Below are 24,867 nucleotides of genomic sequence, written 5' to 3'. Positions count from 1 at the left end.
TTTCAGAGTTTTGCAACTTTTAATTTCCAGCTCACATGACCTGTAACTTTAACAGTTAAGTGAAAAACACTTCTAAGTACCAGATCTTTGCTAGCCCCAGAGCTATAGATGATCCAGCTATTTTGACCTGGTCTTACAGAGACTGTGAAAGCTTCTTTGTTTCTCAATAAATGAAAACTTTCATGCACTGATCACTGTTCCATCCAAAGGCATACAACATAGCAGCAAACAGAAGTAATTTTACAGAGAAACTTTTGCATATGACTTGAGAGAAAGCCCATCAAGGACTGACAATGATAGATGATCTCCCCTGTGACATTCAGGAATAATGCAGTTTCACATTTACGTCAGGGAAAAACAAGCAATGGACGTATTTAAATAATCATTAAAAATGAGATGCCTGACACAAGGCAGGTTCCAACCCTGTTCTGCCACACATCTTCTGGAGATCTTTTCTGGATATTATCTGAGGCCTTCTCATTTGTGTTGCTCACGAAAAATTGTAATGGAGGTTCAAGTGTATGTGTTATCAGCAAAAGGTTCTCTCAAGGGAAATTAAGTGAAAGGACATTTTTCTTGTCTTCATGTTTGACATTCAGGAGTAGTGATGAGAAAAGGTAGGCACAGGAGTCTTTCAGGAAAACACCAGAGAGCAGTGGCAGCATTTCATAGGGATGTGAACCGTTCATCATCTGCTGCAAAGACTCCATTAATGTGGCTTGCTTTTAAATCCAGTGCTTCACAAGGAATCCCATTTTCTAGTGTCACTTCAACTTTCTCTTCTAAATTTTCTCTCTCTGTTGAGTCTTTATTCTTTCTAAAAACAAGAAAGAAAAGATCATCTTATTCTGTTGACCTGCAGCACTCCACCATGATTCCACAGACAGAAAACTGCATATTTAGTTAGAAGTTTGTCATAGGTTATGCTCATAAAGGCACAATCTGGTGTACTTCCTTGCTGTAGTAAATACACCAGATGGATGTATCTAGATACAATAGCTAGGGAACCCACAGATTGGAAGCCCTTGTTTAGGTGAGCTCACAACTGGAAACCAGAAAATCTGAAGTAGACATGTTGTAAGTATGTTTTAGAAATTATTTACTCTTTTTATTCTGTAAAATGACTGGAAGCTGCAGAAGGAAAAGATGGGGCAAAAAAAAATTGAAAAAATCTCTAAATCTGTTTGGGATTTTTTACATCAAGAAGGACTGCACTAAACATCTAGTCTGACTCTGCAATGTATGTCATAGATTTCACCCCATGATCTGTACAAAAATAAAACACACTTTTTAGAAACAGATCAGTCTTAGACTAACTATAGCCTCCAAATGTGGAGACTTGGGTGCCCTTACATGCCTGATTACCTTCTTCAGAACATTCATGATTACCTTCTTAGGTAATCTCAATGCTGCAAATCTGCATTTTTTTTCTTCAAACTTCATTAGCAGCCACCTTCCTACCCAGTATTTTATACTTTTGTTTTCTAGATCAGATAATTGCATGGCTTTCACTTTTCCAGGCTCCAGTTGTCGCAAAAACATATTATAATAGTGGCTGAATAAAATTATATACATTAAAAAAAAAAACAACCCTAAAATAAATTATCTAAAATAAAATCATGAGAAGATGTAATAAAGAAATATCAGTCAACAGGTCATGATGTTCCTTTAATTCCAGATTTATTCTGACCTTGAGGACAACTAGTTCATAGTTGAAAAACTTGCTGTACTTTACGGCCTGCAGCATCAGCGGTTTCAGAGGATAAGAAACTCAAAGGTCAGCTGCACTGCTTCTTCCTACCCCACAACATGTCCTCTAACAGCCTGACTCAGGACAACCATAAAAATCTGACTCAGTGTAACTGCTAATAACAGAGATATTAACAAGAATAACATTTTATTGGCCTTTGGAAAATTCTTGGCATTACAGACTTGTTAAAACAAACTTGGGGTGTAGTAGCAGAAATCTCTGACCTCCGGCTGCTCTTATGCTGATAAAAAGGAGTGTTCTTTAATACAAAACTGTGGGGACAAAATATAAAAGTTACTAAGAAGGAGGTTCAAACAAAATGAGAGAAGATGTGTGAAACTCATCACCAGAGGAATTCAGAGAAGCTAAAAATTTCCATGAATCCAAGGGGTGACCCAACAAGTTAAGGGAAGAGAAAACATTGTGGGTTTCCCAATACAAGAAGACCAAATCCAGCTCAGGAAGGCCCACAGCTGCAAATTAAATGCTGGGACACGAATAGAGGGAAAGACTGCCTGTCTACTCTGTTTTCACTCTTCCCAAGGCAAATGTTTATGGCCTCTGCTGCAGATGGAATTTTGGGGGATAGGGGGAGACTTTGGACTCGTTCAGGACAGACAGTAGAGGATGGTCCTGCCCTGGGCATGTGGCAAATCTATTGCTGTAGAGGGAGGTGTCCTATTGCTGCAAGGACAGGAGAACAAACATAAGGGAGACAGTGTGTCTGACCCAGATCACTGTAGGCACTGCAAGAAGCAAATCTCAGTTCAATAAATGATGCATGAGTCTAACTCGATAGTGAAACTCCTGTATAGGCCAACTCCCCTTCCCTGACACCCTGAGCACAGACAGCCTGGAGCACGTGCTTTTGGTCTTATCTGAACCAAGGTATTTAAATGATACTTTAAAGAGAGAATGCCAGATTTATGAGAAGTCAACACCATCCTTGGGGCCAGATTTCCAACACAGCTTACTAGGCAACAGAGTTCCCATTATGTAAGCTCTGGACAAGCTCCCAAGAAAACTAATTACTGGACACACTGAAGTCTTTGAAAACCTGGTCACTTACTTCAGTGTCTGAAAAAGAGATCAGTGCTTTTGTAATTCTTTTCTCTGATGTCTGGCTTTTTTTTTTTCCCAAGAAGCCAAATTGCCCAGACCATCCCATTTACCTCTCCAGACCTCATGACAGTAGATAGAAGAAATATATGCTTGGTTTATCCTCTGTCTCACTTCCCTGCCCCTGCCTGCAGATGTTATTGATGTGAAAGGAGGGTTAGAGTTCAGCCACAGATGGACCTGCTCTGAGGAAAGGTTATATGTAATGGTAGAGTAGGGAAACAGAGGGACAAGTGAAAAAAGGAAAAAAGCATAGCAACTAAAAGGACAAGAGCATGAGACAGAGAGGGTGCCAAGTGCACACAGGCAGGCATCAAGAAGCCATATCAATGGCAGTGTGATGATAAAAGCATGGAGCTCACACCATATTGAGGGGAACTGCTCAAGCTCAGCTGAGTTATTTTGGAAATACAGGGGGAAATTCTGTCTTTCAGCGTGATAGGAAGCACAAGTGATTATTTTAGCTAGAAGAATCACAGCTATTTATCATAGTTTACTTATATTACACTTAACGTGAAATGTTTGAAGACTCCCTTTAAGTTAGGCACTATAAAGAAACAGAGAGCCAAGATACTACACAGAGGGCAGGTATGGGCTTCAGGTAGCAACATCATTCAGTTTTACAGAAGAGGTTGCCTATATTTGGGGCATGAAATAATTCAGTCCATACAACATGGTTGTGATAGGGCTTTAACTATCCACAGATTCCAAATACCTTGCCAGACTCTTTCCTCAACAGCATCTTTCATCTATTGTTTGCTGAATTTTGGGGGATTTTTATGAAAACAGAAAAGGGGTTTTGGAAATTCATACAATTCCTCTGAATGCAAAATATAACTGAAGGGATTCTGACTACACTACTAAAGGTTTTCTATGAGAAGCACTTAACCTTCACAAGTGTTGTTCTTCTTAGGTCTTTTAACATTCTTCAAGGTCATAAAAAGGCAGAAAGGAAGTCTCTGCAACATACCACTTTTCATATATTAATTCCCTGTTCTGATATATTTGGGAATACAATCCATCATAGAGTCAGTAATTTTGATATCATCTAGTTATCAGCAGGAATTTACCCTTTTTCAGTTCTTCTGCTGTTCCTGTATGAATCTATTGCTGAAGTCATAATTTTGTGTAAACCTAAACTCTGCGGCAGCCAAAAGCATGGTAGAAGCTGAACTTCTGTGGCAGAATCTCAACACAGCTGAGAAATTTCTATTCCTTATGCTAAACTCCGAGTCAGCAGAGATGGGAGGATCAAAACTCCACCTGCTCCCTGTGCTCCTCCCACATGCTCACACTAGGGAAGCATGAATAGCCTTCTCTTTTTCACCCGTGCCACCAGGGCAGAAACGGAGAAGAAAAGAGAGTCTCCCTCTCCTACCCTACCACCAGAAAAGCTCCTAAGCTCACGGGGAGATCTGCCCATGAACCTGTGAAGGGCTGGGTATTTTGGGCTCATCAAGTCATGAATGGTAGGTGAAACCCTGCACTGTTCCAGTGAGCAGGTCCTCTTCAGCCATACATTAATCATTACTGTGTGCTCTACTGAGTCTTCTCAAGCTGCAGAAGCACAGTTTTTTTAGCCCTGCCAGCTTTTGACACTACTGCCCCGGAAGGGATACAGTCACTGCCAGCTCCCTCTTGGTAGCTATGTGGGTGGTCTGTGGCACAATAAACCTTCACAAGAATGACATCAATTGTCTTTTTAAAGCTCATCTCTAGTTAGGTGGCCTCCAGGATCATATTCTTACACTCTCCATTTCCTCATTACATTCCAAAATTACTAAAGCATCTATACTTCACAGCTAAAAATTTTAAGCCTTTTCCTCAGAAAAGGAGACATGGGTTACCTTTACCTAGTTAGGGAAGGGAGCACAGCATTAATCTGTCTGAGGCTGCTCTGAAACACAAAACCAGCCCAGCTGACCTAACTAGCAAGTATTTCATTAAAACAGAAGAAAGACTAAGCTGCTTACTTCTTGTGTTTCTGAATCCCTGAAATAATGAGGAAAACAATCCCAGCCACAATGAGACAAAGAACAACACCAAATACAATAAGCCAGACAGGTGTAGAGGGTTCAACAGGAGGTGCTAAGGTTGAGGTTATCTTCAGGAACTGCAGTGTTTTGTCACTCAGTAGGAAGGCACTGTTGATTCTGTTCCGGTTCATCCTTCAGGAAAATAAAACAGAAAAACATCACAACTCTTTATAAAGGTATTTTACAAGTTCAAAAGGTAGTAGAAAACAAAAGGATTTTCCATGAATGTGCTGCAAGTTTGGCAGGGCTGAATGTCATCCACCATAATGAAGAAAAGGATGTTGTCTACCTTTAATGGGGGGTCAGCCTCTTTTCTCAGGAAACAGAACAAGAGGACATAGCCTCAAACTGCACCAGGGGAGGTTCAGGTTGGACAACAGAAAGAATGTTCTTCACTGCAAGGGTGGTTAAGCATTGGAAAAGGCTGCCCAGGCAGTGGAGGAGTCACTGTCCCTGGAGGTGTTCCCAATGGCACCCAATGCCATGGTCTGCTTGACACAGTGGTGTTCAGTCAAAGGTTGGACTTGATGACCTTGGAGGTCTTTTCCAACATAAATGATTCTGTGATTCTATGATTTTGTGATTCTGTGATTCTATGATGTTGTCAGGATTACACAGACCTTGGCTATACCAGAGACCTCAGTTAATCCATAGACACCCACACATTCGGAACATTTCGAACACCAGACTTTCCTATGCATTTATCTGAAAAACTGGGAAATACAAATGAGACCTGAAGTACAGTATTATTATTTATTTCTGGTTTGAATCATGTCCTGAAGACATAGTAGCTTGTAAGCAGTAAGGCTGGCTCTGTTACCTTGCTCATGTAGCATTCAAGACTAGCACAGGAGTGGCAGATCTACCCTTCAATGCTCAGAGGATTTACTTACAGTGCCTCCTCAAACTGAACCATCCTGCATGTTATGGGCTGGTACATGTGCCCCTGCTGCTGTAGATTTTCTTAGGTCCATGAGGCACAGGATACAATTCGTTCTGGAAGAATCCACACCTATTGGCAACATGTCCTGCTTCCCTGCAGGATGCAGCTAAAGGGATTTGTACCTTGCATATTTTTCCCATTATGAGAAACTGTAAGTCTGAGAAATATGCTTTTTCACAGAAGTAATACAACTGCTACCCTTCAGTGGATATCTCCACCCATTTTCACTGCCTGTAAGCATTTCACTGCCTGTAAGATATTTCTGGATCTAAATCTAAGCAGGCTTAAGGGGCTTTAGAAGTATCTTTCATTAGCTTTTTCAAAATGTTAAAAATTTTTAAGCAAATGGATTACATATATTGGTCTTGAGAGATTCTTTTTGATAGCCGTTATGTGAATTAATGCAGCTCTTTTTTGTATACAATTCAATTTATTTACCAGAGAGCAAGTATTTCCTAAGAAAAGATGTATGTGAAATACAGGACAAGTTAGCAAATTTCACTTCTTGGAAATCATAATGTTTGGCTGTCCCTTAAACAGGAAGTTCTTAGCCTTAATGGAAAGTCAGCATTCCTGGACAGGACTGAAAGCCATGGCATGTTTTAAGACTCATAATACCGTAAGCTGTCTGCCATTTAGAAAAGATTTCCTTACTGATGTGAAAGGATCATTGTGAACAGCTGAAATAAGCATTGTTTACCCTCATCTAATGGCTTGAGTTTCAGAATTATGTGCTGAAACAGGCAACTACAAGTGCATTTCATGTTTGTATATGCATAGCTACATCTTGTGTATATTTATGCAAAATCTTGAGTATCATACAGAGCTCTGACATGGTTTACCTCCCTCTTTATTCTTACTTTGTAGGAATCTCATACAACAAAATTCTAGTCCATGACTAGTGTTATGTGCTACCATGGTATGAAGAATTATGATAAAGGTTTTGTATGGAAGCCTGCAATCAGAAGCAATTGAACAAAAAGCATTGTAGTTTTATAGACCATTTTATTTCTTGCTTTTAAACTAGGTAGGAATTAAAACTTTTCATAAATAGCATATTCTTTATCAAGTGACAGACAACAGTTAAAAACCAAACAATAACAGCATCCAATTTCTGTGCCAAACAGGGCACATAAAAGACTTAAATAAATCAGCTTATGCTACTGAACGTATCAAAGAATAACAGAAATGCAAAACCCCCGCATTCCAGCACTCTTACAGAGAGCTTCAGTGAATAAATAATCTGTTTGCTCCACTAATGCTATGAAGCTATTGTTTGGTGTCTCTGTAGGAAATAGTTTAATCTGCTCATAAGCTTAAATTAATCTTTCCAAAAGAACGCACACTCATTCATCAGGAATTAGGCATTACACCTCCATAGAGATAACATGAATTTTCAAGACAGAGCACAGAATGCCTGAAAACAAAGAGATCCATTTTCCACTCCATGCTTGAGAAATGTATGTGCATTATGCTGCTTGAGGGACTCATCCCTATAAACCCCTTGTGCAGGTTTTTTTGGACCATTGAAGTCAGATTACCCATTTTTTCTTTCACACCAGAATGTGATGGTAGAAAGTGAAGTGATTTGTAGTGCACTGTACTTTGTACAAGCACTGCTCAGCTGTGATATTAACTGGCATTCTAGAACGAGCTGGTATGAAAAGAATGTGAGCACAAAATTGTTTAAACCAAGCTGGAACACAGCCAGCTCTGCTCATGAGGAGTTCACAGGAGCTCTTCTCATGTGAAAGCTGACTTCTAAATTAAGTCAGATGAAATGTTAGTGAGAAGCACTGAAAGGGAGCCTATGGTCATTAGCCCAGGTGTAGATGTGCATGTAGCATGCAGTGAAAACTAAATTATATTAATCCCACCCAGAAAGTGTGCCCTTCCATCATCTGAGGAAGAAGGCTATCTCACTGGGAAATGCAGCAGCTGGATGAGAGCAATGTACCACACACTGGACAGCACATCACAGGCAGGGCTCTGGAAAGGGACTAAATTTCTTCTGAGTCTCAGCATCAACAGAGATTCTTTCCAAAGTTATAATCCCAAGGCTCACATGCTTTGCATTCTGTGGGACTGGTAAAAATCCTCTTATCTCACATTCATTAAAGAGTACTGATCCCTCAGTATTTTAGCAACTTGGATTAGTTCATCCTTAAAGAGGCAGAGTGCTCACTCATACAAGGCCCAGAGAGAAAAAACATCCCCGGTAAACAAGGAAGAAAGCATTGCAAAAGCAGTGACTGTACCTGATGGCTGCTTCTACCTCGCTTCCAGGAACAGTTGTCACATTTTTGGAAGAATCTGTGACCACGAACCAAAATGACACTCGATCTGTCACATTGCAGAGCAGCACATTGGAAATTCTGCAGATAGTTAAAATAAAAATCATCGTTAAAGAAGCATGGAAGGAATTATTTAAATATTTTAGATTTTCATAAAATATTGCTCTCACCTAAGGGGGGGGGGGATTCTTATTTTTTTTAAAGTTAACAGTTAATACTCAAGAAAGAAATCACTCACTGCATTTCCCATTTCCCAATATGATTTTATAAAAATCAAGCTTATGAAGACCAAACGAGTCTTCAAAAATTTTTCTAAATCTATTACAAACTTGCATGGTCTTGGAAATATATTCAACATAATTAAATGGACAAATACATATTTGAATAACAGTCATCACTGGCTGTGACAAAGGCCATATAATGAAGCAAATGCTTTGGTGAACTAAGAATTCTGGTTTTGACAGCAAATACCACAGGAACCGGTCATGGAGAATTGCACACAGGATTGTCAAGTGAGTGAGTTCTTCTACAAGATACATTTTTTGAAGGGAAGTTGATGTTATTCCTTTTGACATCTTTGTTCACAGAGCCAGGCACAGAGTGGAGGGAACAAGCTAAATTTAGTCCTTCTACTGGCATTGGCCTCTGCCCTTTAGCAGTGTCAAATATTTATATTATGTATTTTAAAGGAAGATTGCTCAGCTTTATGTGAAGTTAAATGTGGAGGGGCATGGGCAGGCAGCTTCTCATGGCATACTACGTAAATAGTGTGAAAAATGCCTTTTAAGCGCCATTTTTTTCATATCTCTCCTAGTAAATGGTGGAAATATCAGAAAACCCTTATGGAATGACACAATCACGGGTATTTAAAGGAAGGGAGGGAAAGCCGATAATGCAGGGCCGCGACAGGGCCCCAGCGCCCCGCGCTCTGCTGGGCAGCGCCACCTGCCGGCCGCCCGCAGCACCGCCCGGGCCCCGCGGGAGCTGGCAGTGGTGCGACTGGGGGCACTGGGGGCACTGCGGGGACTGGGGGGACTGGGGGGACCGGGGGGACTGGAGGGACCGGGGGACTGGTGGCACTGGGGGGACTGGAGGCACTGGTGGCACTGGGGGAACTGGGGGGACTGGAGGGACTGGTGGCACTGGGGGGACTGGGGGGACTGGAGGGACTGATGGCACTGGGGGAACTGGAGGGACTGGGGGGACTGGAGGGACTGGGGAGACTGGACGCACTGGGGGCACTGGGGGGACTGGGGGCACTGGAGGGACTGATGGCACTGGGGGGTCTGGGGGGACTGGAGGGACTAGTGGCACTGGGGGACTGGTGGCACTGGGGGGACTGGGAGGACTGGAGGGACTGGTGGCACTGGGGGGACTGGAGGGACTGGGGGGACTGGTGGCACTGGGGGGACTGGTGCGATTGGTGGGACTGATGGGATTGGGGGTAAGAGGGGCAGGAGGGAACACTAATACCCACCAATATCTTGGCAGTCCCCATCCAGCCAGGGAGTTGCTTGTAAGGCAGATCACAGTACCTCATTACGGGTATTTTCTAGAAATGTTTTACTTGCTGATTAAAGCTTTTTTTGACTGATGTTTCAGGTGCCCTGGGTAGTGCAATACCTCGTTTTACAGAGGTCTATCTATCATCTATCTATCTCATGGAATCATAAAATGGCTTGAGCTGCAAAGAACCTTAGAGATTTGTTCCAACCTTCCTGCCATTGGCAGTGAACCTCCCACTAGACAGGTTGCTCAGAGGTCCATCCAGCCTGGCTTTGCATACTGCCAGGCATGGGGCATTCATAGCTTCTCTGGGCAACCTGTGCCAGTGATTCACCACCAGTAAAGAATTTCTTCCTAACATCTAAACTAAATCTACTCTCAGTTTGAAGACATTCCCCCTTGTCCTGTCACATGCCCCTGTCAAAAGTCTCTTTCCATCTTTCTGATAGGCTCCCTTCAGGTACTGGTAGGTGCTATAAGGTCACACCAGAGCTCTCTCTTCTCCAGGGTGAACAGACCAAATTGTCTCATCTTTTCCTTGCAGGAGAGGTGCTCCAGTCCTCTAATCACAGAATCACAGAATATTCTGAATTGGAAGGGACCCACAAGGATCATTAAGTCCAACTCTTATGGGAGTGATCCATACAGGGATTGAAGCCACAACCTTGGCATTATTAGCACCACGCTCCAACCATCTGAGCTGATTTCATGTTGGCTCTTTAGAGCTCGCTCCAATAGGTCCGTGTCTTTCCTGTGTTGAGGACCCCAGAGCTGGATGCAGCACTGCAGGTGGGGTCTCACCAGAGCAGAGCAGAGGGGCAGAATCCCTTCCCTTGCCCTGCTGGCCACACTGCTCTTGGTGCAGCCCAGGATGCAGTCAGCTTTCTGGGCACATTCCAGAGAGATGTGCAATAAAATGGAAAGCAATGATTTTACTGAGCCAAAATGACCACTTTTACTTCTCTAGAACAGTATCAATTTTGCAAATACAGAGAATTTTTATGCATAAAAGAGGAAAGCCATCCTCTGGAATTTGAAAACATGTTCACATCAGTTTGCTGGCAACAATCAGAAGATGAAAGCAGCTTTATTCTTTGCAAAACAAAAGGAAAGCACAAAACTTACAGAAGAGGGGGAAAAAATGCCTACTTTTGGCTGGTGGCTGACAAACTCTTGCTGACTTCACAGAATATCTAAAATTGTAACTGCAGAGGACGTTTTCTATCTGGGTGTTTATAACAGTAGGACCCAAAACTTCATGTTGCTGAAGTTCCTAAAGCTGCAGTTTCTGTGGTGCAATCAGAAACTGGGCCAGGTGGAAAATCTGAGCCTGGTGTTGCCCTACAGATGTTCTTGAAATGCAGTAAGTGAAGAAAGATTGATCGCCAAAGAGAAAGATAAAGGTAGACAAGGACTGGCAGAAGACCCTGACTTTCATACCCTCATTCAAAGACTCTTCAAGCTAGGGTCTTCTCTAAAGTGCCAAGGTTTTAGCATGAGACAAGGCAGCCAGTCACCATGTGGGTAACATCTGTGTCTAGACCAAACAGCCCTGAAACAAGGGGCAGCGAGGAGTGCACTAAGATACATAAATTTGGCTTCCTTTCTTCTCCCTGTTGTTTCTAAAATCCTTCTCGATTACAAGCCACCACTTTTTCATCAGTGGAATCCAAATGCCATAAACCCTTCCAGGTCCCAAAGAGAATAATCCCACTCATGAGAAGCTCAAAGAAGATGAGTAAACACCAAAACAGACTGGTTCAACAAGCACCAATGTGGCAATTTCTATGCAGTGGTGCACTTTTTTTTCTCCCATGCCACTTGCATTCAGGTTGGATTCACAACATGCAGAACCATTGCAACTATGACATCACACTGTATGGATCTGAGAAACCTGGCTTCTCCAGGCACCAATGAAGTGTATTTGTAAATATATATGTGGACATTTCTTTCTTTCCTTAGCAGCTGATAGACTTTTGACATGGGATTATATCAGACTGTTATCATCAAAATGACAAGATCCTGGTTCAGCCTTATGGCACCATGGCAAAAGTCCAAAACTACATTTCCTTTAATATACACAAACACTGGTGAGCAGAGTACAGGAAACCCTAGCAATTCCTTGGCCTAAAACACCATCATGGTTCCTTCCGGAGATTTAAAGGATTGTTTAGGGGTAAGATAGAGCTGTCAGAGAGTCAAAGGGAGCTGAGTGCCCACAATGGCTGTTAGCTCATGAAAGAACCACAGCCCCAAGTCTCAAGTGCATATCTCCAGCTCTCCCAAAAGCATCACGCCTCTTCCAACACAGGGCTCTGCAGCTGCTCCTGCAAAGGAACATTATTTTCTTCCCAGCAGCCATGGGATCGCCTTGATGTAACAGCTTTACTCCAGAGTCTTATTTTGTTGTTCTAAATGGTCACAATATTTTTAGTATCAAAAAAGCCTGTCTTAGGAAGATGGATAATGTTGATGAATTTTTTTCTGGTCACTTTGTAAGGAAAATTTCAGGGTTTTTTATCTATAAATGGGGGGAAGATGTACCAAAAGTAGATTCTGTTACTTGAATGGAAACAAATGTGTTGACATTCTTTTTGCTCTAAAGATTAACTAGTCTCAGGCCCAAAAGAGATGCATATTATTTCAAATGAGTCACAGATTAGAGAAACCAGGGTTACTAACAAAGGCTACAACAATAATTTTTTAACACTGAGAGACCAAAGGTTGGCTTACGTAGTTCATGACCATATATATTGAGAATCAATTGAAAGGCCACATATAAAGCAGGAAATAAAGGGGTATTAATTTTCCACTGAAAAAGAAGTGTTTCTATCTATATTATTAGTTACTGGGTAATTTGATTGATTGTGCCTTTCTTCTGCTTCACACAAACTTGAACATTTGACAAGCCTTTCAAACATTAAACACTGTTCCATGATTTTTTCAGTTTGGAAATTAACTGCAGAGAACTTGAGATGTAACGTGCAATCCTCCCCAGTCTACGCTGGGTCACTCAGTGGTTACACAAGGGAAACAACAGCATCAACTGCTGTTTGCAGCAGCACATTGAAATGCTTGTCATCACAGGCTGGCTTTTATCCAGCTTCAGAAGCCTAACAAGAGGTGACTTTGAATATCAAAAATGATGGGACAGACTGCAACAATAGTTATCCTGATCCACCAGACAAATTATTTTGGGGCCTGACAGAGCTTGTGGAAGTTAATAGCATTTGGGTCTCATGTGGAAGTTTGTTGTGGCTGTGAGTTACTTCGGGGATGTGGGTGTGTTAGAAATTACTGGGATGTAAAAGGGGAGGTTTGTCACATCCTGGCTATGGCCATGTGCATAATTCATACACTGACAGAACCAGTATTTAATTATGTAAAATAATAGTGATTTTTGACAGGTTCTATTTTGACAAAAAACTTCATTTAATCTGATACAAAATTTCCGTAAGTTTAGATGCTACCAGAATGCAGCCACAGGCAATTTGTTTGTTCTTACATGACAGAATAATTGGTCATTGGTCTTTTACATCTCCTGAAGAAAATCTGTTGGCATTTTCCTGCAAAATCTCCTGTAGTGAAATGTAATTTATTTGCCAGCAGTGCAGTGTAATTTATTTACTACAACCTCCTGCTTGTGCCTCCCTCTTCACCACAGTGAACTCTCTTTCCCAGCTCTGCCAGGGTGCTGTTCCTGTGTGCAGCATGCTGCTGTACCTTCTGGGACGCTGGGTGCTCCCACACCTCCGTGCCCGCTGCAGAAGGAATGCAGCAGGACTACAGTCCTTCCTTACAGCTGCCAGACACATGGGTGGGGAGTGTGTTATTTCCGAGGCATCTAATAGGATGGAGACTTTCACAGCCTGCCATGCAAAAGTCAGATTATTTGAGGTATATTGGGAGGTTTATCTAGCCTTTCCATCACTAAATGGGGACTTCAAGGTCCCTTGGGATTTGGGAGAGATTTATGCATAGGAAACTCCTCAGCCTGTTGCCTAGGAAGTTGTGCCAGAACTCAGAGCTGCAAAGCTCTCCTTCAGGCGACATGCTGTCTGTAATGACCCCAAAGGAGTCTCTAAGTCCTAGATGAGTTATCAGTTATACCTGCAATATACACCCCATGAGGGGGGTACCCAAGTTACACCCCACGAGAAAATCTGATACCATATTAAAAAGAGGTAAAGATGCCCACAGTTGGCTGATTCCAAATATTATACTGACTTTTCTGGCCAACTTAGTAGCAGGGAATTATTGATGTGTGCAACACCACCTCCAAACTGGAGTTGATGCCTTTTCCTGGTCTTAAAATCAAGAGTCAAACACAGTTTGAAGGGAAAAAGGGATTTTACCTTGGTATTTATTTTAAGGATCCTTAGGTGCACTACGTCCGGGTCGAATGCACCTCAATGCACTCCACAATGCACACCCCCAAAAGATCTGGTATAACATTATAGGTCTTACTAATTAGCATATCTATCAAAAATTCCCCAGTGAGAGGCTCGAATGAGCCCCCCTCCCCAAGGAACCTTCCTCTGGATGGTTCTATCTTAGTTTACAGAATGTGTTCTGGAGAAGACCTTGGTGTCTGAGGCATATTGATCCCTAACTACAAAACCTCTAAAATGTTGAGTCTCCTAGCTTTACAAACAAGTCCAAGAATGTAGGCAAAAAACACTAAAGAATACAGAAGTTGTAAAAAGGTATAAAAAGAAAAGGCAAAAAATCATCATGGCATCAGAGTAACACTGACATCATCATATTTGTCCATAGGGCAAATTCTCTTAGCAGGAAACTGAATTAATGAGTATAAATTCTATGATTGCCCAGAGTGGGTACAGATAACTGCCATTAAAACTTCTACTCCTTCCATACCGGCTTGACTTTTTCCCATTCCTGCACCAACCTTATTTTAATCTTCAGAAAACCACAGTGCTTGAAGAGGAAAAAGATCACTGGCTTCTGACACAAGTCTTTTGCTGTATGAAAGTACCATGACTTTGAAGGAAGAGAATAATTTTAAAAAAGGACCCAGGAATAAAATAAGTATACAAAAGTGAATCTTTATGGATCAGATGCTGAATGAAAACTCTGCTCCTTTGAAATCCTGAGAGAAAGTCCTACATAATCATCTCTAATTAGCTTGTATTTTGAACTCATTTTTGAAAGTGTCATTTTAATTGGGTTGAGTAGCACACTTGGCTGTTTTTGTTAAGCTTGACGTAACAGCTCTCTTGCTCAAAGGAGACCACTTCTGAGGAATAAAAATGAAACAGCAGGAATCAAACATTCCTGTCACATGGAGGGGGAAATCCCCTTTTACTTAAGAGAAGTGCAGCAGCCACAATAATCATCATGTTACTAAAGTTAACTAATATCTTTGCAAATGTGGAATATGCTTCACCTGATGCAGTGACTGCCTGAAGCAGTTTTATTTTTAAGTAAATTGAAAACCTTATCCTCATTAGCCTACCAGAACCATCAATCTTTCATTTCAGGTTGAAAAACAATGAAAAAAATAATAGGTCTATGGAAATGCACTTACAAGGTTTTTTATTTAAGAAAGATAAGAACATCCTGAAAATATAGCTTGCTAAATGGTCTGTCTAATCTGGTATCTAATTTCATAGAGTAGCAAGGATCAGAAGCCTGAAAAGAATATTCAATACTTCAGGGTAGATTTAATCCCAAAACCAATTACAGGCTGATTTCTATCTGCACTGCAACATCTGAAACTTCTTGATGGTAGGTAACTCAATCGCTGTGATATCAGGGATAGGAACGCCCAGCAGAGCACAGCACCGGCATACCCACCTCCCAGGGCTCTGAGTCAGCTCATCTTCAGCACATTGCTGAAGCTGAGCTCTAAGGAATCATGCACCAGAGCTGCTTACTCAAAGATCTGTGCTGCCTTTCCTGACCTCCCAGTGTGTCCCTTTGCCTCCTCCCAGTATAGTCTCCAGAAGGTGTCAAATCGTCCTGCCGCATTCTGCTTAAAGTGAACAGGCACCATCCCACTGAGCTCCACAGCTGTGTCACTTCACATCCACAGGGACACTGGTTCAAAGATTGAACATTGCTTAAGACAGAGACAGTGTGATGTTGCATATGTATGTGGGTGTCAGAAGTATACTGCAACAGCCTGGTTTTAGAATCTCTATATAATGATTTCTACAGCTCAGTACAGCAGAGGAAAGGTCACTACATGCAGCATTGTTAATATGTACAAGGCAAATCCAAGCAGATGCTTACTGAGTTGTGCTCTTGCTGGAATATCTTCTCATTGCAAAAGCCACCATTGCTTTGAAGAGGTACTCTTCATTAGCATCCCAGGCATACTGTAAAGGAAGATGGAAAATAATTAGTTTCAGCACCAGTGCTGGCAGTACAGAGAGGGAAAAGAGTTGCTGAACTTGAAATGCTGTATTGATCAAGAAAATGAATAAATTCTCTGGTTGTGCTAAGAAAATAAATGCCCATTGTTTAGTATGGACAAAGGACTTTTTCTAATGGAAAAAAAAAAGTGCAATATAAACTGCAATATAAATAATATAAACTGCAAAGAATGTTTCCAAAAATTGAATTAACTTAATATTTCTGAAAGCTGACCAAACTGGAGATGTAAAGTTTCTTATACCAAAGACTAGAATTCTCCCCACACAGCTGCTTTCATGGCCTTGCCTCATTGCTGGATAAACTCAGTAAAAGGTTTAAAACCACCCTCAAAGACTTTTGGCCCTGCCCAAAAATAACAATAAAAAAACCCCTAATGTTGAATGTGGTCTCTGGGAGCTGGACATCAGGACAGCAGGAAATAAAATGAGATTGCAGCCTTATTGCTGCACACTGTTCTGATTACAAGAAGACTCAACTATATTACAAATTATTATATTGCATGTGAGATAAAAGAAAGAAAATAGCATCCCTACTACTTCAATAAGGAGAACATAGGCTCCAAAAACTGTTCTCTGTTGTCTTGACGAAAAATCATGCTTTCATAATCTAAGTTTTCTGAGACGGCTTCACTGGGTTCCCCTGGGCTTTCACTCACATATGCAATTCTAATGACCTGTAAGAACTGCATCTATTACATTTTTATAACAGGAGCCATGACTGAGGCATACCGATTGAATTTCTTCCCCTTTCAGCAGATTACAGAGATTATTAGTTTCTTGGAATTATATTAAGGGAGGTTAGAAACAGCTGTCTTCAGTCAATCAGAACACAAATCTAATCTTTAACTTTCAGCATTAAAAAAATCTGCTCTGTAATCATCCAAACCAGACACCCAGTGGTGCGGACACTTAACTCTGTTGTCAACTTGGACCTACTTTTTCATAGTCCTTTGTAACACATTCAAAAAACAGCAATGTACATCAAAAAGAAGTAAATAGCATTGCAAATTCGAAATCTTAATTCTGGTCTTTAAATTCTGATTTTGGGTGCATGGAGATGCAACCTCTCCACAAAAAAAGAGAATCCAACTTTCAGGTATCTGCAGCCTTCATGTTGTGCTGGCATCCTGTGGACTGGGAAACTAAACAGGGAAGGAGACAGTCATTTAAAGAGGAGAAAGTGATTTGTTTATCATCCCTAGATGAATGTTGAGTGAAATGGGCTCCCTGAGATGAGACAGGACAGGGTCAGCAAAGCTGAGGCAGCAGTCAACTTGAGCAGCATCGAAGTGCAGCTGCAGTGCTGAGAACCTGGGTTCTGACTCACTACTCTTGCCTCATGAATGAAGAGGGTCGTGAGCATACCGTAATAATGCCTGCCAACCTGGGAACTTCAACTGAAAAAAAAAAAAAAAAAAAAAACAGAAAGAAACTCTTTGGAAAAAATTTATAAAAGCCTGTGTTTTGATCCCACTGCACTGATGAAAATGTGACAGTAATGAGAGCAACTAATACTAAAAGAGATCATGCAGTAAAGGAATTAATACAGATTGGAGCCATAAAACTATTTATCATCATTTTAAAGATATCTATATTTAAACCATGAAGCACAATTTGCAGTACTAACAGGGAAGATCTCTTTTTTTCTGTGTATGGCACTATTGACTGAATCCCTACATGCCATCTGCAGTCTTTGAGAACAGGTCTAAGAGGACAGAAAAAAGTCATTTGTTAGCCAGTGGATTAAGCCAGCTGTAGAGATAATTTAATCAGTTGTCTTGAAAATGGATAATGATGAAGCACACTCCATTTCATGCTTACATGGACACAAATACAATGCAGCAGTACCAAGTACATGTTTATGTTTAGTGCAATGCATATATACATGCACAATTTGTCACAGTTTTCATAAATAATGCAGTAGCCTAGCACTTCTTTAAGTCAGAGTAAAAAAAAGGGTATCTCAAAACAGGGAAAATAATTTGTAGTGAGGAATTCCAGGCCCAGCTGAAAGAGTAAGCACTTTAAAAGAGACAGAATAAACAGAAAGAGGGGGAGAAGGCTGGCAGAGAAAGCTCAGCAGAAGTCAGGGGTCTGCCTGAGTAAGGAGAAGATACTGCAGACAGCCCTCTGGGCCAGAGGGCAAGAAGCCCCAGGAAAATGGAGATTAAACAGGAAGTAGTGGAGATGGAGATTGCTGTGGGCTCCAGGTGAACAAGAACCTCTGTCCATGACTGCATACAGGAATATACAAGGTGAAGGCAACATAATGAGGAGGAAAAGTAAGGCAAGAACTTCAAGCTAAAAAACTGTATGAACCAGGACAGGTGGGCATGAATTTCCAGAAAACAGTTTCTAATCACCAGCTTTCTCCAATCAGAGGGATGGATGCAAAGAAACCTTGAATGATTTGGATTGGAAGGACTCTAAAGATCATCTAGTTCCAACTCTCCTGCCATGGGCAGGGACACTTCCGCTAGACCTGATTCATTCTACTATGGGGCTTTATCAGCTTCATCTTTACCCTCCAAATGCAAAGGCCTGGCGTGCAGCTGATGACTGAGGATGTTCCTATACAGAGCAGCTATTGATGCACACTTTCTGCTGCTGTAGAGGAAACATTAAATATTATTTGCAACCACACACTATAAACATAACTGTTAACAATGAAACACTACATGACGCTATCAGAACTATTAATGTTTACATCTTCCTGGTGCTGCAAAGGAACCAACACAAAGACGTTGGCTCAGTTGCACTCACCATCCTTTATATTTCAAGGAGGAGCAGAATTGGACACAGGTGACTGTGAAAGGCAGTCTTAACTGCCTCTTACTGAACGAAGATGATGAGATAATGCATGAAAGATGATGAATGCAGGTTGCTGATGGGGTGAAATGCTGTAATAGTGCTCTAAATGACAAAATTTAAGATATGAGAATATAATATTACAAGACTGCTCTGACCTGATTTCAGTGTGGACCTGGCTTGGAGCAGCAGAGGACTAGGGACCCTAGAAAATCTTTTCCCTCCTAAATGGTTCTGTGTTTAACTGTACAGCCATTCAGACTGCAGAATGGCTACAGACACACAACACTTCTGGATCCCATCTTGTGGCAAGACACAAGGTGTATGTTAGCATTCCTCCTCTTCATCCTCTACCCTGGAAGCAGCGTGAATACATGAGCCAGAAGCAAGTGCACTTTCGACTTCACCTGGCTGCACCCCTGAGGTGCCAACTCTTTGACTCTTATGGTTAAAATGAGTGGTGACACCAAGTTACATGGACTTGTCAGTGCTCATCACTTCTCACTCTCTAGTTGCCTCTGTTCCTTTTGAATTAACTCTCTACTCCTCTGCTGACTCCATGAACAGAAAGCAACCAGTGACTAGCAGCTATTCCAGAAGCCACTCATGAAGTCAAAACCATCCTTAGAGAGACTCATAAATCACCTTCCATTTAAGGCCTACAGGCACCGTGTTTCCTCCCACGGATCAGCAAACATCTCTGTCAAGTACACCCATTATTTGCAAATAAAATGATAACACCTGAATATCTACTGCATCTGAACTGCTCTGTCCAGCTCCATTGTGATAAGAACTAAATAAATACACTAAATGGAACTCTCTGCCTCAGAGTACAGCTTAGGTGATGAACAAATTAAAAAATGGTGTCCCGTTTTCATCTGCTTCACACACAGTGGATGGCGTGCACTAAACCATGTGAAAAGCTGCACCAACCTATTTCCTATGCCCTTGCATGTACACTGGAATTATCCTGCCACTCCTAGAGGAAAATTCCCACAGTATCAGGGCTTTCTGTTATCATGGAGCTTGAAGTGACTTGGAAATGAACAAAGCTGACCGTCTCCTGCTGTGACACAATGAGAGTATTACACTTTTCTTTGCTAAAATACATAACACAAAAAAGTAAAGTGTCCCAAATCCTTTAACCAAAATGAATTTCAGTTTCATAGTAGTTTCAGTTTTCAATTTCAGTCATTCACAGAGAAGACTGCAATGGCTATGAAAAGTAACTATTACTACCTGTGTACTAAATAAATTGTTTATTATTTGTGGGTGATTTTCTATGGCATCACACCAGTTTCAGCAAGCTGTTGTTCCAAAATGCTGCTCTCAATTGTACCATTCTTTGCGCTTTCACACACTTTGTTATATGAAATAAACGACTACAAAAAACAATAGACTCCTCAGTTGTTGCTTTTATCTTGCAATATAAAGTGCCTTCAATGGTAATGATTTGTTTCATATCCTTTTTGAATGAAAAACAAAAAAAAAAATAAATGATCAAACAAGCTCCCCTTATTTTACTACAGCTGGAGATGGAAAAGGCACTAAAAAAGGTCATTACTGGGAACTGCAATTTTTGTTCTTTGCTACAATGTTGAACCAAGATTAAACCAAAATATTAGCAGTTGTCATCAAGGAGAGATTTAATAATTATTTTGATGTATTTTCAGCCATAGTATTACACTATTTTTAATAATTAAAAAAAAAAAATCTAGGCTCGCACTACTGTTTAATTAAAGTCTCCCACCGAAGAGAATTGACTTCAGTATGAATTCCAGACATTTACTTTAGCTGGTATGTTGAATATTTCTTTGTACTTTGTCTGGTTTACGAAGTTACCAGTGAAATTTAGGTTCCTGCTAACGTTAGTTTAACTTACCTGATCTTTCAGGGTAATTTCAGAACAGCTTCTACACTCACAGGGAGTTTCTCATATCACCAACCTTTTATAACATAATACCGCTTTATTTCCCAGGGCTCATAACACAGTCAGACACCAGACTCACAAGTGGAGATGACTGTCCAGGATGTTTCATACCTAATTTTCTGCTGAGCCCTGTTAACATGCTGCAGATTTGCTCTACGTATTCAAACTAACAAAGTACTGGGCTCTGACATATTAAATAGTGCCTTAGATCAGGAAGGACCACTCAGTCATCTAATGTCCTGATCTCTTAGGTATCTCTCATTGCTCACACCAGTACTTCTACATTAAGCCCAAAGATCTGAATTAAGCCAAAGCATTTCAGTCCTTATGAGACAAGCCTGCGCACCACGAGCAGAGAAGAAAGGCCACTATCTGAAGCCCTCCATTAGCAGGGAATTGATGAGACATGCTTGAATGATCTCTACAGTTAATGCTTGTCTGAAAGCCTGATATAAAGCCCCATTTCATAAAGACCTAAAAATCTTTTCCTGCTTCTCTTTCCCAGACATGCTTGACTTTACAATTAGCACCCTCAAGCAGAAGTGCTTTTCCCAAAATACAGACTTACATTTATGCAGCACTTCTCATGCATAAAGTGTAACATCCCTACTGTTTTTCCAGGGGAAAAAAATCTTTGACAGAAAACTACCTTTATGAAAAAGCAAGCTTTATATTTCTTCTAAAGAATGCTTTTTAAGGAGTGGGCTAGTCAAATGTCAAGAAATGGATGCCTGGATCATGACTTGAGCAAACTATTACAATGAACACTGCAGAACAAATTGCTTCTATTGCCTTCAGAAATTTTACAGTATATATTACTTCTATTTTGGCAGATATTGAGTTAGGAAGAATATGTGAAGATACAGTACTTACTGCATTATCTCCCAAAGCTGTTTTGATACTAATTCGTACTTTGAAAGCATTCTGTGCATCTGGCACAAAGAGAAAAAGCAAACATATACAGATAGTCAGTCAAAATAGGACTTTAAATCATTTACTTCCCTGATTATTTCACAAACATCAGTTTCTAAATGTGTCTTAAGAGATGACCCGCTTAGGAGAACAGAAGTTACTTGCATGAAAAAGCCCTACAGAGTCTCAGTGAGGTTTACCACAACCTCTTTAAGTGACATCAACTTCCATACTTAATTTGCAAACTCATAAAAGATCTGAATGCTCAGTGTTTTAATCTTCAAACTGAAGAAAAACAGTTAAAATAAAAATCTGAGAAGTTGGCAGCTTTGTAATCTAAACTGATAGCTACTTTATTTAAAGAAGGATGGCAATCAGTTCCAAATCTTACCTGGCTTGCAGAGCTCAGCATGAGCAATGGCAACTGCAGAGAGTGTAAGCAGCAAAGCCCGTAACATCCCGTCAGCATGGAAAGGTTGAGGCAAAAAGAAGTGAGTCTCCCCTGCAAAGCACTCTTAAACTTTCTGTGACCCAGGATTAAAGCATCAGGAGCACAAGTGAGCAACCAAGTAAAAGGTTTAATAATTAACCCCCATTATTTTAGCTAAAAACAGGCACTAGAAACAACTGTCTTCTGTTAGTTATTTACTAGTTTTCTCTGTAGTAAAAAAAAAAAAAAAAGCTGCAACAAATATTAATTTTCCTTCTTCCTTTTTAGAAAAATACAAAATTTTACAGAGTGCTCCAGGCCAATCATTTTTTCTCACAGGCGTAGTATCAGACAGACACACGAGGTGTCTGTGGGATGTCACACCAGAGCAGCTGGCAACTGTTACCCACAGCAGGTGAATCTGAAGCTTGGCTGACACTAGATCCCAAAGAAAGCCACCACCTGTCTTCCCTGGGAAACTGTCTGGCCCCACTGAGGGTCCTTGAGGATAAAGGAAGATTGGGCACCCTTTTCACCCCGCCAAAAGAAATGTGTGATGAACACCGAATCCCTGGACCCAAAAAACAGGGCTCAGGTATTGCCCCTCACTTGCCTTTGGACTCACAGCACTTGTGAAGGGCCAGTCTGATGAGCACAGTGCCACGTCCCCTCATCCCCACCCCGGTCCCACTCCCATGTCCTGGCTCAGGAGCTGGTCTGAGCACATCAGAGCAAATGCCTTGTTCTACACAAAAACATCCAACATCTGAGGCATTGCTTTGCATGAAAAGAACTGTTATGTGCATGGAGAAATACTTTTTTCCTGTTAGAGGCTCGTTACGGTAGCAACTAGAATAAGCAGAGGTGCAATAAAAGGATTTAGTAGGAAGCATGTTGTATAGGAACATATTTTTGTTTTGTAGACATGACTCACTGTGTATACATGTACACACACGTGTGGAAATATTTTAATGCACTCTACACTATTAATCAAATGTTTACCAAGACAAATAAATAAATGTGGACAAAAACAATTCCGAAACTGAGATGTATTGCAGGTATTTGAACAGTCTCTGCAATCTAGGCAGCAAGACAGGATTACTTTATTTCATTCTGTTGCTGTACTCCTCCTGTAGCCATTCTGATTAATGGTTAGTTCCTACATTGAAGATCGTTTCAGAATTACTTTCAGTTGGTCCTTTAGCACTACAAAGGGTGTCTTGAGACTGCAAACCCAAAGAGCTTCACACAAATGACAAACAGTGAGAAAATCTGACTTAATTGTTGGACTGAATTTACAAAAAACAATAACCAGTATTTACTACAGTCGATATTTGACTTTGGGGTAACAGAGAACTTACTGTTTCAGTAATTTAAACCATTTTTAGAAGCCAATGTTAAAGGATTTGATATCCCATCTTTGAAAGTCATTCACCAAGCTGATTCCCAGGTACCTCTTTACTCTTACTAGGCAACCCAGTCTGGGTACAAAACTATTGGATACATTATCTGCTTGAATGTTTAATCTCTGCCTATGAAAACAAAAAAGTGATGTATTCATTTCTAAAGACAGCTTAAATTAACCTGCTGTATATATGCACATCAAAAGGAGCGAACTGAAAAATGTACAGATGTATGAAGGACTGTCAGGTTACTGGAACATCTGTAACTTTAAAAAAATCTTAAAACAATGTGAATACAATCAGTTTCGTGGTAAATTCATGTGCATTGCTTCAATAGTGAACACGTGAACTTTTTTGTACCTTAGGGGGAAACACTGAAGAAGTTGGGAAGAGAGGAGAAGAGCCAAGCACTCTTTCCCTGCTGCCAGAAGGCAAATGGAACTGAGTGTGATACGCAGCATCACCACTTCTCCCTGCTGTAAAACACCACAAATCAGTTCTTCCCCTCAGAATTGCACAGGACCGGTGTCAAAGTACATCGAAGGCACACGACACCCAGCAGGAACAAACTCAGAGGACATGACTGGATTCCCTGATCAGAGCTGCTGAATTCCAGCCAGGATGGCTGATTTTCCCCAATTTGTCTTGCTGGCAAGAAGCAAGACAAATGATTTTTTCCAGCAGAGAGGGGAGGAGGCCAGGAGAAGAAGCAGTGTGATAAACACCCCAGCTCACAGCTCACAGGGAGAGCACCGTGCACTTGATATATATGTGCACAGCAACGTGGATGTGTGCCAAATGTATCCAGCTGAAGGCCCACGTGCTTATCCATTTGTACATGCACAAAGTGCTGCACATAAGCAATCAGTTGCTACACATCTATAAATCTTTTTCCAAAGCCAGCACGTTTTTTAAATAAGCCAGGTGGACATGCAAGACTACACCAGGTGTTAGCAGGAAGATAACTTTGCTCCAAATTAATGGTATTTTTAAATACTGTCTTAAAAAGCACTGCAACTTTTCAGTTTACAAATGGGGTATATCTGCATAATCTAAAAAGACAGACAGACATTCTGCCACTCTGTATCTTTTAATAAATCTATATGCATGGATAACTTTCTGTTCCCATTTTGGCCAGATACATAGCACTGTTTAAGCATGTCTGCATTTGTTTACCACTGATTAATCAGTCAGGCATCAGTTTGTTTGAACAAATTACAATCTTCATGCACATATGCAAGGTATGTTTTTAACTGACTACTTTGTGAGGCGTTAGACTTTTAAGTAGCTCCTCTTTTATAGCATCTTTTTTTTTCCTAACTACTGTGGAGCTACAGA

General features: G+C 40.9%; 1 protein-coding gene across 1 annotated transcript; it reads right to left on the bottom strand.

Annotated features, from left to right (window-relative positions):
• CLTRN (collectrin, amino acid transport regulator) lies at positions 1-22,268 on the bottom strand. Its single transcript, XM_042037444.1, has 6 exons — positions 22,088-22,268; positions 21,658-21,716; positions 15,904-15,989; positions 8,107-8,223; positions 4,843-5,037; positions 1-817 (listed from the first exon to the last, which is right to left on the bottom strand). Exons 1-6 carry the CDS (start codon positions 22,152-22,154, stop codon positions 667-669), a joined length of 675 nt encoding a protein of 224 aa, XP_041893378.1. The 5' UTR covers positions 22,155-22,268; the 3' UTR covers positions 1-666.
• Between the last annotated feature and the right edge of the window lie 2,599 nt (positions 22,269-24,867).

This window comes from Corvus kubaryi, unplaced genomic scaffold (assembly GCF_017639235.1).
Source record: "Corvus kubaryi isolate FWS band 111438036 unplaced genomic scaffold, C.kubaryi_AGA036_p1.0 133, whole genome shotgun sequence".
Lineage (NCBI taxonomy): Eukaryota > Metazoa > Chordata > Aves > Passeriformes > Corvidae > Corvus > Corvus kubaryi.
The sequence above is the reverse complement of the archived record's forward strand: the minus strand, read 5'-3'. Positions and strand labels throughout refer to the sequence as shown.